At 39.7% G+C, this 13,938-nt stretch overlaps 1 protein-coding gene across 1 annotated transcript in view; it reads right to left on the bottom strand.

Annotated features, from left to right (window-relative positions):
• Positions 1 to 1,341: 1,341 nt before the first annotated feature.
• RAB39A (RAB39A, member RAS oncogene family) overlaps positions 1,342 to 13,938 on the bottom strand; it is a 31,434-nt gene continuing 18,837 nt past the window's right edge. The window contains exon 2 of the mRNA XM_052653306.1: positions 1,342 to 1,768. Within this exon, the coding sequence (XP_052509266.1) occupies positions 1,342 to 1,768 (427 nt within the window). The remainder of the gene's footprint in view (positions 1,769 to 13,938) is intronic.

Raw genomic sequence — 13,938 nt, 5'->3', positions numbered from 1 at the left:
AATGGGGTCATTAGCCTTGTTTTACAGATGAGAAAACTAACAGAAGTTGTTACTTACTCATGTATGAATGCTGGAAAGCAAAGGCAAGCTTAGAACCAGGTTTTCTGATTTCTCATTAAATATTCTTTCTACTATACAAATTTGGTTTTCAAACAAATGAAGCAACTACAGTTAAACAGTAAAGACCTTATGATTCCAAAAAGCAGTTTCTTTGTGATCAAGAATGGTTTACAGAACAGAATAGAAACGTATATTATAAAATATTTGACATTGTCATAAAAACATCCCTTTCAGGAGGGGGATTTAATTAACAAGTTAAAAATTAGGAAGCTCAAACATTATCTTATAGCCTTAACTCATTATTTTATTTTTACTTTTACTGATGATGAATGTTATTTCAAACATCTAGTCAATTTTTTTTGCCCCCTAAAATATTTTCTACACTTTCCTTGTATTGAAAATGGGGAAATTTGGAAATTCACTTGAACATAAAAAGCAATTATTAAAAATATTCTACACTTACCTATATTGATAATTTTCACAATAGCTCAAGGTAGACTGGATTTACTTTCTTTGAAAATGTCATCAGTATATAAATTCATTTTTCTTATCTTATTAAGGACAGTATACTATAAAAACAAAACATTTGCTGATAGTGATCCTTCATTTTGATTTTTACAAATATTTATAATAAAATATTTTGCTGAGATTCTTAGATGTCTCTATAAAACATAAAATTTTCAGGAGCAATAAATGAGAGAATAAAAATTAATATAAAACTTATCTTTTCATGTTCAAGCAAAATTAAGGGAGAATATTTCAGAGAATGGTTACAAACCTGCCACTTTAAGCAAGAAATTGTTATTTTAGGCCTAGTTAATAACTCTGAGATTGTTTACTTTGTAAATGAACAGTGCACTTTTAAATCCACTTTACTATTTAACATTAATTAATGCTAGAGAATGTAATTCCTGATAAAATCTTTTCAATAGATTATATGTGTGCATAAAACATCCATTTCAAACTATCAAGAAACACGAGTAATATTGACATATTTGGATATTATGGTCAGTTATATGCTAACAAAATGAGAATGAAGGCAATTATGTAGACACTCCAGTTTCCAGAAAATGTTGTCTGCTTTGCTTGATAATTTAGCAAAATACCAATCTGGTAGTTTAACAAGTTAGCATATTGCTCTGAATTAAATACCTTACAAAACAGCATTAGCATGGGTTTATAACTTTTTAAAATGCTTTCATCATATCATTCTGTTGTTAATGTTGGTATTTATCCTGAAATGACACCCAATCTGTTCTTAATTCTTTGGCATGTTTGAAGTCAGCAGAAGCACTCTTTCCTGGGCTTTACTGCTTCCTCAGAAGAATGCACAGTATTTGGAACGAAACCACTTTTAACCCCTTCCCAGCCATCCTGAATACAAATCTCTCCCCTTTTAATAAGTTCATATATGTCTCTTGTCAAGATAGTGAAGGATTCCTCAACATTCGTAGCATCTTTTGCTGAGGTTTCTATATACTTCATACCACAGTCTGCTGACAGTTTTTCAGCTTCTTCCCTTGTAACTTGACGTTGTGAAGCTAAATCACATTTATGTCCCACTAGCAGAAATACAATCTGAAATGGCTGTACGTGCATTTTTGCTTCTTCCAGCCAATCTTTCACATGTTCAAAAGATCGTCGGTTAGTAATGTCAAATACTAAAAATCCACCAACCGAGTTGCGGTAATAAGATCGAGTTATTGATCTGAAAAATAAATAGAAAAAAGGTTATAAAAGGACAACTTGTTCTATTTCAAACAACGTAGCACCGTAACAAAATCTGAAGATACTTTAAATGTGATTTAACTAGAGTTTATAAATCAAACATGCAGTGTCTCAAGTGAACAAAAAAATTCTATGAAACTAATATGCAAGCCAGTTTCATCCACTGACAGTATGAAAGTAGATATTTTTAGATAGACAAATAAGCACTTATATGTCATCTCACACTCAGGATTACTTATTTTTAAATATCTGATAGGATAATTATCACATTACCATGATTAAAAGGATGTATACAGAAAGTTTTAGTTCAGGGCAGAGGTTGCAATGATCTTAAGAATCTTTTCCTATCATTTAGGTCAACAAGCTACTCCTTATATCAGTCAAGGAAGAAGAAACGAGGGCAAACTCGTCATGTCAGTTAGAGGTTTAGTCCTGGGTTAGCCATACCTGTTCAAGAAGCAGGAAATTGTTCAGACTCGGGATATGAATCTGAGATGTATGTACTAATGATTATTGGCCTCTACGGATCTAGTCTCTGCTCTCCCGGCCTCAGAAGGCCAACCTTTACAGAAGCTTTCTCAAAACCCTTTGCCCTCTGGGCTGCAGTGGGTTTCAGCTAGCGGGAGGGGGGGTCTGCTGGAGACTGGAGGAAAGGGAGGACAGGGTCTTTACCCCTCCCTTTGTCTCTGTCGGGATTCCCTAGTGGCTCAGAGGTTAAAGCATCTGCCTGTAATGCAGGAGTCCTGTGTTCGATCCCTTGGTTGGGAAGATCCCCTGGAAAAGAAAATGGCAACCCACTCCAGTATTCTTGCCTGGAGAATCCCATGGACGCAGAAGCCTGGTGGGCTACAGTCCACGGGGTTGCAAAGAGTCGGACACGACTGAGCGACTTCACTTTCACTTTGTCTCTGCCAGGCTGTGATTTGGTAGTGGTTGTTTTCTTCTTCTTCTGCTTGACGTTGCTGTTGGGTAGTCCCTCTGCCACGGCTCTGCCTCTCAGCAGGTTCTGGCAGTCTCATTCCCTTTCCCTGCCCCTCTGGCCAGGTTATTATAGCTTCCCACCGAATGCTTCACCATTCTTTGTTGGTGCCCTTGACTGGGCCCACATTTCTGGAAATAGTCATCTTCATTAAACTCTTTGCAGTTAACCTTTCAAGTGTGCCATTTGTTTCCTGACTAAATCAAGAGGCAAGATGGCAAGGCCATACATTTTATATTTTTTGCCTTTATGTATGTTGTTTTCTCTACCTAGAATGTGTTTTACACTTTCCTTTGCCTAGCAAACTCCCATTTCTTCTTTAGAGAGTCAGTTAAAAAATCCTATCATATAAAAAGCCTTCCTTGTCACTGTCTTCTCCTCCTCTACCTCTCTTAGGTATTTCTCTAATAACTCCATTGAACCTTTGGCACATTGCCATTATTTATCAATTTTCATAATGTATTGATTGGATTTGTTGGTATGTCTTCTACTTAATGAAGACATATCAACAAATATGTTTTCCTGAGGGCTAAACATATTCCATCTATGTATCTAATTGCCTGACAAGTGATAGATGTACTTTAATATTTGTTTTACTGGATTAATTAATCTTATTGGAGAGGGAACATGTTAAATATTGTACGAGCTAGAGATCACATAAGTGTCTCAGCTTCCAAGTTGTCAGTGATTTTTTTTTTTTTTTTGGTCAAGCCACATGGCTTGCAGAATCTTAGTTCCCTCGTGGTGGTGGTGGTTTAGTCGTTAAGTTGTATCTGACTCTGCAACCCCACAAACGTTGGCCGGGCCAGGCTCCTCTGTCTATGGGATTTCCCAGGCAAGAACACTGGAGTGGGTTGCCATTTCCTTCTCCAGGGTATCTTCCCAATCCAGGGATTGAGACTGCATCTCCTGCTTGGCAGGTAGATTCTTTACCATTGAGCCACCTGGAAAGTCCTTAGTTCCCTGACCAGGGATCAAACCTGGGACTCCTGTAGTGGAAGCATGGAGTCCTAAACACTGCACTGTTAGGGAATTACCCAAGTTGTCAGTGATCTTAAGCATTTAGATCATCCTTAAGCAAGTGTTCCCATTACTTGCCTGAGGCACCAAAGATATTTGTGAAGGGTCAGTAACTTTACATACCTTCTTTATCCTTATTGCTGAAATCACAGCTCAGTTCAGAGTCTGGATACCACAAGTACAATTTGTTGAAGAAAGATTACCTCCCCTCTGCATATCTCCTGCCTGCCCTTCTCCTTGGAATTCCTAATAGAGAGGCTCTTAAGTGACTGCTTAAAAAAACCTCTTTCAAGGATTACTGTACCATACAGTTTGGAGACAGTAAGAAAAAACTCCCCCATCATTGTGTGAGTGCTAAGTTGCTTCAGTCATGTTCAACTCTTTGTAACCCTATGGACTGCAGTCCACCTGGCTGCTCTGTTCATTGGATTCTCCAGGCAAGAATACTGGGGTAGGTTGCCATACCCTTCTCCAGGGGATCTTCCAGACTCAAGGACTGAAGCTGCAACTTCTGTATTTGTAGGTGAGCTCTTTACCACTAGCACAGCCTGGGAAGCACACTCCTATTACCACTGGCAGGCCATAAATAGTGCAGTTCATTTAAGTTGTTGCTGTTCTTTTTTAATTTTGAGGGATAACGAATTTGTTATTGTTTTGCTGCTCATCTATATACACTGGACTTTAGGCAGATGTGCAGGGCTCCCCAGGTGGCGCTAGTGGTAAAGAACCCACCTGCCAATGCAGGATACCTAAGAGACAGGGGTTTGATCTCTGGGTCTGGAAGATCTCCTGGAGGAGGGAATGGCTATCTACTCCAGTATTCTTGCCTGGAGAATCCCACGGACAGTGGAGCCTGGCAGGTCAAGGTCCATAGGGTCGCAAAGAGTCGAACACAACTGAAGTGACTTAGCATGTAGTATCTTAAGGGAAACCTAAATAAGGCTGATATTAGACTGAAAGCTTTCACTTACTCAGAACCAAGTCTGTATTACTCTCCCTTTGCCAATTAATTTACTACCAGTATAATTTAAAACAATATGTCTTTTAAAAACAATTTTATTTATTTTTATTGTTTACTTTTGACTCTGCTGGGTTTTTGTTCCTGCACGTGGCTTTCTCTAGTTGCAGCAGGTCGGGACTGGAGCGGTGCGTGGGCTCCTTGTTGTGGTGCTTTATCTTGTTGCTGAGCATGGACTCTAGGGTACATGGGCTTCAGTAGTTGAGGCATGTGAGTTCCGAAGGTGCAGCTCTTGAGCTCCACAGCACAGGCTCAATAGTTGTGGCATGTAGGCTTAGTTGCTTTACAGCACGTGGGATCTTCCTGGGTTAGGGATCAAACCTATGTCTCTTCAGTGAGCAGGCGGATTCTTTGAGCCACCAGGGAAGCCCAAACCAATATGCTTTTGTGGTTAAAAACTCAACACTGTTTAGGATTGGAGGACACATGCGCACCCGTGGCTGACTCATGTCGATGTATGGCAAAAACCACCACAATATTGTAAAGTAATTAGCCTCCAATTAAAATAAATAAATTAATTTAAAAAACTCAACACTGAAATGCTTGTCTATTAGGCAGAGGCATGTCTTACACTGTAGGAAATGCTATATATTCTAGCACTCTGTATTTCATTTTGAAAACATATTTGGAATACTGGCTGGCAAATCATTCCATAGAATAAAATAATAGCAAAATATATGTAACATATTCTATAAAACAGCCCTTATTAATAATTAGTTGAAATAAAAGGCCTCAATAGGACATCTGCCTTTTTCAATATAATAACTTGATCTCCAGTTTGTATCTGGATATTAGATTTAGAATTCTGATATAGTTAGGCTTCAAATTCAGAATTAGTTGTCCTAAGAAGTAGGGTTTTCCCTAAAATAATTGGGTATCCCTGCTGTCAATTATTTAGGGGAAGAGACAAGCCTCAAGATTGAAAAACAGAACTTGAGAACCAGGTCTTACAGAGATGATGAGGGGGCATCTATCTTCCTCTGGAAGTTCCTCTCTTGGGTTGAGACACCGAGGTCTTCAGAATGTCTTAAAGGTGTTTTAAGGAGGCAGGGAATAAACCCTAAAAGAACTAGGTAGATAGGTCTTCCTGCAAAGAATCCAAGAGCTCTAAGGAATGAAGAGTAACAATTTTTTTTAAGCAACATCTTTTGCATGTTATTTTATATCTATTTCCTTCTGGGCTTTGAAAGTCTCATTGAATGAATAAATGATTTCAAGAAAGCCTGGGGAAGGTTTCACTGGACAATTACAGGCATGACATTTTAGAATACAGACATGCCCTCTTTGTCAAGAGCTATTATGCTTTTGAGAAATAGTTCTTGGCTTAAAACCTGGCTTTGATAGAGATTAACAAACAACAGGTGTCTGTGCAATCCGAGTGCTCATCAAGAGCCAGGTGTTCTGATTCACAGGCAGGAACTATGTCATCAAACAGAAGTCATATATACAGGCAGGAATAGAGGTGGAACCTGCGGGGACCTGGAGCAACACGGCTCACACATCCAGCATGTCTACTTCTGCAACACCCTCTCAGCCTATGGGCTTATGTGGATTTCCCCTATAATCAGAGGAAAAAAAATTCAAGTCTGCCTTACAGATGGCTCTAAATAATATGTTTGCATCAGTCAATTCCACTCAATACTGGAAAGGAGAAATCCTTCCATTTCTTCCAAAGGAGAAATCCTCCATAAAGAGGAACTTTTACCAGAGGAAGAGATGGAGAGATGTATGTTAAGGACCTACATCAATTCATGAGCAGAGGCTAAGGGTTAGGTATGTTGGAAAAAAACAAAATCAGAAGATTGATAATCAGGATATTTGGGATGTGTGGATGGGTTTTGAGTATGCAAATACTGTATCCAATGTGAATATTTACCAAAAGGCTCCTCTGTGAAGGAGTTCTTAATAATCGGCTAAACAAAATGTCCTGTCCTACACTCATCAGTCAGTATTTTTATCCTATTTTGGACTCAAAGTGATCGTGGTAGCAGGCTGACTGGGCTCAACACAGACTTTCTCGTATCTCAACTTTAATAGCTTAATACTCAGTTTTCTAGCAGTTAATGGTATCTTGAATATGGTACCTTACCTGGGAAAACCATCAAAAAGGGGACACTGATATGTTCTCACTGTAAAAGACATTTAACGTGGACTCAAGCCATGCTAGCACCACCATCCATGAACTTATGGAATGCCTTATACAAAGTCATGATATCTCACACTTTGCTACAGACCAAAAGGTTTCAGTTAACAGAGGAAGAAATGGGCTGATTCCATAAGATTCGATGATCTTATGTCACTATCGCCTAGAGGCATACACCTATAAAACTGTGGAATGGGTTATTAAGATCCAATTATGTTAACAGATACACACACACACATATATAATAGATAAACAAAAAGTTTATCTATTTGTTTAGATAAACTTCCCTGGTGGCACAGTGGATAAGAATCTGCCTGCTATGCAGGGGACATGGATTCAATCTCTGGTCCAGGAAAATTCCACAAGCTGAGGAGCAACCAAGCCCATGTGCCACAACTACTGAGCCCACGTGCTACAAATACTGAAGCCCATGTACCTAGAGCCTGTGCTCGGCAACAAGAGAAGCCACTGCAATGAGGAGCCTGTGCGCTGCAACAAAGGGTAGCCTCTGCTTGCCACGACTAGAGAAAGCCTGGGCAAAGCAACAAAGGCCCAGCACAGCCAAAAGTAAACAAAATATTCAATATGCATTACAATAATCTAAGTGGAAAAGAATCTGAAAAAGAACACACACACAACCCCCACCCCAGCCCCCTCTGACACACACACATAAAAAAACTGAATCAACTTGCTGTACACCTGAAACTAACACTGTAAATCAACTTAAAAAAAAAATTCAGTTACGCTCATGCCCAGGAGTTGACACCCTGTAAAATTTTAGCATGATCCTTCAGGATGTATATGTTCTAAGCTAGTGAGGAATACAGTAGGTAGTGATTTTTTCCCTATAAAAAGATGCTGTGGTATGGGAAACAAAGGGTAAAAGTGGGGTGACGGTACCTTTTACAATTACACTTAATGAGTCACTAACATTTTTTGTTGCTTCTAATCTCTGTGACTCTGAACTCTGCTGATATAAAGGTTTTAGCATCCAAGAGAGAAACGCTTTCACTAAAGAACCTCGTGACACTTCTATTCAATTTGTAGCTGAGACTGCCAACTGTCCATTCAGGGTTTCTTATGGCAATGGGTGAAAAGGCAAAAAAAAAGGGGCAACAGTATCATGGGTACCACACTGGCCTCTTATGGTTCTCGCCATGGGATCTTTGGGTTCATTCCAAGCCTGGTCCCCAGCTATCCTGTCAAGGCTCTGTGACTCAGGCATGCTTCCAGTAGCTTTTGTTTTTTATTAAAGTCCTCAAATTGATTTGCTGCTGGCAACCAAAGATCTGATTGATAGATGCTACAGATATTTTGTAGGAAAGAATGATGCAAAACAAAGTTACAAACATAAACTTTCAACATAGCTTTATGAAGCCAAAATTCATTCATTAAAAAAATTTTTGGTAAAAAACACATGAGATTTACTCTCTTAACAACTTTAAAGTATACAGTATTGTTAACTCTAAGCACAATGTTGTACAACAGATTCTCAAGAACTTTTTCATCTTGCATGACTGATACTTCCATTCTCATTGAATAGCAATTTCTTATTTCCTACTCTCTCCCCCATGCCCAGCCCTAACAACCACCATTCTGCTTTCTGCATTTGTGAGTCTGACTTCTGCAAATACCTCATATAAGTGGAATCATGCAGTATTTGTCCCTCTGTGACTGGCTTATTTTGCTGCAGGAAAATGGGGAGCAAGAGGACAGTCATGTCCCAGGTCTCAGGTGAGTCCCTGAGACAGGCCACCAAGTAAGTGTCCTTGGCAGGGAAGAATTCAAGAGTAAGCCATAGTAAAGTGAAAACAAGTTTTTCTGGGAAATACACACTACAGAGATGAAGTGTGGGCCATCTAAAAAGTCAAGAGGCCCTGTATAAATGGGATGGTTAGTTTTTATGGGCTGGGTAATTAGATATGCTAACAAGTAGGAGGATTATTCCAATTCTTTCAGGGAAGGGACAAGGATTTCCAGGAGTTGGACCACTGCCCACTTTTTGGTCTTTTATGGTCAGTTTGGGAATTTTCATGGCACCTGTGGGTATGTCATTTAGCATGCTGCTGCTCCTGCTGCTGCTGCTAAGTCGTTTCAGTCGTGTCCGACTCTGTGCGACCCCATAGACGGCAGCCCACCAGGCTCCACCGTCCCTGGGATTCTCCAGGCAAGAACACTGGAGTGGGTTGCCATTTCCTTCTCCAATGCATGAAAGTGAAAAGTGAAAGTGAAATCGCTCAGTTGTGTCCGACCCTCAAAGACCCCATGGCCTGCAGCCTACCAGGCTCCTCCGTCCATGGGATTTTCCAGGCGAGTAGGGTGCCATCGCCTTCTCCGATTTAGCATGTTACTATATAACAATGAGCATAAAATGAGGCTTAAAGTCAACTGGAGTAAAATCTTCTGCAATCTTGGGCCTAGCTGGTTCTAACCAGTTTATGTCATCTCCTCAATGACTATGTCATTCTTTTAAAGATTGTGACCTGCCTACTTCTCTCCTGTCTCAATTTCATATATTAATACACAATGCTCCCAAGATTCATCCTTATTGTAGCATATGACAAGGTTTCTTTTTCTTTTTTATGGCTGAATGATTTTCAGGTGTATGTATATACCACATTTTCTTTATCCATTCATCTCAAAATTTATTCCTACATGTATATTTACTTTAGAATAGAAAAGGAAAAAGGTTGTCTTGTTTATGTAAACATTTTAAACTGTTTAATCATTCCCTCTAATTTCTTTTCCTGAAATATATATAGACAAATTAAATTGAGAGCACTGGAGTTTGCTTACATTTATAGAGTTACTTAATATATGGGCAATGCAACCAAGTGTGAATGAGATCTTATATTTTATTATTATGAACTTTATAGGATGTGCACTAGCCTCATCCTATTTGTGCAAAAGCAACAAAACATAGAACACTTGCTGACTTTACTTGGGTAAAATGAGCCAGTTGTTCCATTCTGGAAAGGCCCTTCCTGCGGCTTTGCCAATTGCCAAACAGGCATTTGGAAGATGGAAGTACTCTGATGTCATAAGGCTGTTGGCAGCAAGCAGCCTACAAATGCAATAGCTTTGGGAGTGCCTTTTTTCACCATGACATTACATTCCTATTGCCCTTCTGGGAATAGTCATTGTGTTGATGCTTTATTTACCTGCTTCACTTGCCTTGTAATCCAGGCCCTTAGGACTGCTTTCAAGAGACCAAAACACATCTCCCACTCTCCTCTTATTATTACTGACTTTAACCGTCCCTGCTCTTGCCTCCTGAAATGTGTTAAGTTGCTTTAGTAGTGTCTAACTCTTTGCAACCCCATGGACTGTAGCCCACCAGGCTCCTCTGTCCATGGAATTCTCCAGGCAAGAATACTGGAGTGGGTTGCCGTTCCCTTCTCCATGGGATCTTCCTGACCTAGGGATTGAACCAGGTTCTCCTGCATTACAGGAAGATTCTTTACCATCTGAGTTACCAGGGATGACTTCTGAAACTTGGGGCTTATAACTTAGGATATCTTTTTTCATACATATAAATATTAAAATTCTCTTTCTTTGTATAATTCCAAGGTCTTTTCATCAAAAATCAAATTCGTGGTTGGAGGCTATATGTAATATTGACAATACCCAATGGCCACATTCTCTGTTTGAATATGGGAATTAATTCCCCTGTGACCATCTTTTTTTTTTTCCCCTTTTACCACAGATCATCATTTTATGATAGTGAGGTTTTCTTATCACCCTCCCCCCCAGAATGGTCTGCTCACCTTGTATCCTCTATTAGTAATTAACCCATTCTAATGTCTATATAATTTTTCCAACTTATTTGGTTATAGCCTGTCTCCCCTCATTAGAAAATAAGCTGCACAAGAGCAAATATTTTTTTCAGTCTTTGGTGCATTGTATCCTAGTGTCTAAAACAAAAGTGGGCATGTGTGAGGCCTATTGCGAGTTGAAAATAAATAAACAACTGAATTAGTAAGTTCAGACTCTGTAAGGCTATCCCCAGGCAGCATGCAAATAATAAGCAAATGGGACACTAACAGAGGCAAATAAAAAAGAGCTTATCTCCTTTTGATATTTATAGTGGGGATCCATGAAATAGGCCAAATAACAGAGGAGAAGAGGGCTGAATAGCAGCACACACTATAAACATATAGGTGAAATCATTCACCTTTTCTAAAGAACTACTGTATTTAAATTGGTAGTAATTCAAATTGTCCTCTGTAATGGATTCTAGATGGTAGACATGTCATGTGAAAATCCAAATAATTTATTTAGAAATTAATGAGAAATGTTTTAGCTTCACCATGTGTCTGTAAGGTAATAATGAAAGATGCTTATTTTCCATTTGGTAAGGTACCAGAAAGTGTAGAAAAGACTAGCACTTATTCTGACACTTTCTGGCATCCTTTTGCAGAACAAAAATGAGATGATGACAGCGTCTCGTGATATTTGATTTTCCGTGTAACATAATGCATTGTGTGATTTAATGTAACTAAAGAACATTTTCTTTTGGGTTATAATCCTCCTACCATTTTGTGACTTCTGTTTCCATATGACTCTCTCAATATTGCTTCATTTCATGTGACTTTGTCTATCTCTCCACATTTTATAATTTATGTTGGTGTTTATCCTTTTCTCATTTCATTCTATATCTGAAATTATGCAGCTTTTATTTTCAAGAAATTAGAATAAGTTGTTCTTTTCTATTCTTTTTCTAAATTCATGTTTTCATCAAAGTTAACTGCATACTTATAGAACATCCTTATTTTTCCTATTCCCCAAACCTGCCAATACTTTATCATTATATCATAATTATAGAAAGACCATTTCCTGGCATTTGGTTATTCTGACCACGTAAACTTTTCAATGCTGAGCCCCGAAACAAACTATGATTTCTTTTCCCAATAATTACCTTGCATATTAATTAAGATAGACCAGACTATGCTACAGTAAGAAATAACCCACCTCTTGATAGGAAGAAGATTAAAAAAAAAAATCTAGGCTGTGTTTTAAAACTATCACATGTGAGTTCTGCTCAAATTTATTGGCCAGAAATAGTCATATGATTCTAAGTGCAAGAGGGAAAGGAAATATATTCCTCCCATGTGTCCAGAGGAAAAGACGCATCAGATAATGAGTGAGCCCTCTCTACCACATTTTTTCCCCTTCTTCTTCTTTTTTTTTTTTGTTTGCTAAAATTTCCATGCAGGCCTCAATAATCCAACCCCAAACTCTGCCAGTTGCCATCTTTTAGAAAGTTCATTCCTGTTAGCTTATCTGTCAATTTCACCTTCTTGAGAATTCTCTCCTACAATCTTCTGCCCTGCTTCAATCAATCTGGCCTGGTTGTCCTTGGTATCTGGGGCAGAGAAAGCATCCTGATCTCCCTTCACCATTTTCTAGGGCATTTCCTTTGCTTTTCTTTAGAAATAAATCTCCTGTGCCTCGTAGCCCATGTCTTCATTCATAGTTCATTCTTTTACATGCAAGTGTGTGCTTGTCTGTGTTTCTATACATAGAGAGAGATAGAGCACATCTTCAAGTACCTTCCTAAAAAAGATGCATGAGGGAGACTGGTTTAAGATGGCGGAGTAGAAGGATGGGTGCTCAAGTCCTCCTGTGAGTGCACCAAAACTGCAACTAGCTGTTGACCAACCATCAACAGGAAGATGCTGGAACCCACCAACAAAAGATACCTCATAACCAAAGACAAAGGAGAAGCCATAACAAGATGGTAGGAGGGGCACAATCATGATCAAATCAAATCCCATACCCACCAGGTGGGAAACCCACAAATTAGAGAACAATATTACCAAAGAAGTTCTGCCACTGTTGTGAAGGTTCTGAGCCCTATGTCAGGCTTCCTAGCCTGGGTATCCAGCAAAGGGACTAGAAGTCTCCAGTGAAGCTGATTTTGAAGGCCAGTAGGATTTGATTACAGGACTCCCACAGGACCAGGGGAAACAGAGACTCCACTCTAGGGGGGCACACACACACAAATATTGTGTGCCCCAGGACCCAGGGGAAAGGAGCAGTGACCCCACCGGAGACTGAACCACATCTACTTGTTAGTGTTTGAGGGTCTCCTGCAAAGTTGTGGATCAGCAGTGGCTCACTGCAGGGATGGGGGCACTGGCAGCAGTAGTCCTAGAAGGTGCCCCTTGGTGTGAGCCTTCTTGGAGGCTGCCATCAGTCCTACCATGGCAGCTTCTCAGGTGGCTCTACTGGTAAAGAGCCTGCCTGCCAATGAGAGAGACAGAAGAGACGTGGGTTTGATCCCTGGGTTGGGAAGATCACCTGGAGGAGGATATGGCAACCCACTCCAGTTTTCTTTCCTGGAGAATCCCATGGACAGAGGAGCCTGGCGGGCTACAGTCCATGGGGTTGCAAACAGTAGGACATAAGTGAAGTGACTTAGCATGAACACATGCATGCAGGGCTTTTAGACTCCAGGGCTGGGTAACCTCAGGCCAAACTAATAAGGAGGGAGTGCAGCCCCACCCATCAGCAGATAATTGGATTAAGAGCACAGCCCTGTCCACTACAGCAAGACCCAGTTTTTCCCACAATCAGTACCTCCCATCAGGGCGCTTGCACAAGCCTTAGCCTCATCCACCAGGGGGCAGACAGAAGAAGCAAGAAGAATCATGATCCCACAATGGTTAGAACAAAAACCGCATTAAAGAAAGTTAATCAGGATGAAAAAGCAGAGAGTTATGTCCCACATGAAGCAACAAAACAACTAAATGAAATGGAGATAAGCAATCTTCCAGAAAAAGAATTTAGAATAATGATAGTGAAGATGATCCATGATCTCAGGAAAAGAATGCAAAGGATGCAAGAAATGTTTGCCAAAAACCCAGAACTATCAAGAACAAACAGAGATGCATAATACTAGAAGGAATCAATAGCATAATAACTGAGGCAGAGGAACAGATAAGTGACCTGGAAGATAAAATGAAGAAATCACAGCCAAAAAAAAAG

The sequence above is a fragment of the Budorcas taxicolor genome, chromosome 15, assembly GCF_023091745.1.
Source record: "Budorcas taxicolor isolate Tak-1 chromosome 15, Takin1.1, whole genome shotgun sequence".
NCBI classification, from domain to species: Eukaryota; Metazoa; Chordata; class Mammalia; order Artiodactyla; family Bovidae; genus Budorcas; species Budorcas taxicolor.
The sequence above is the reverse complement of the archived record's forward strand: the minus strand, read 5'-3'. Positions and strand labels throughout refer to the sequence as shown.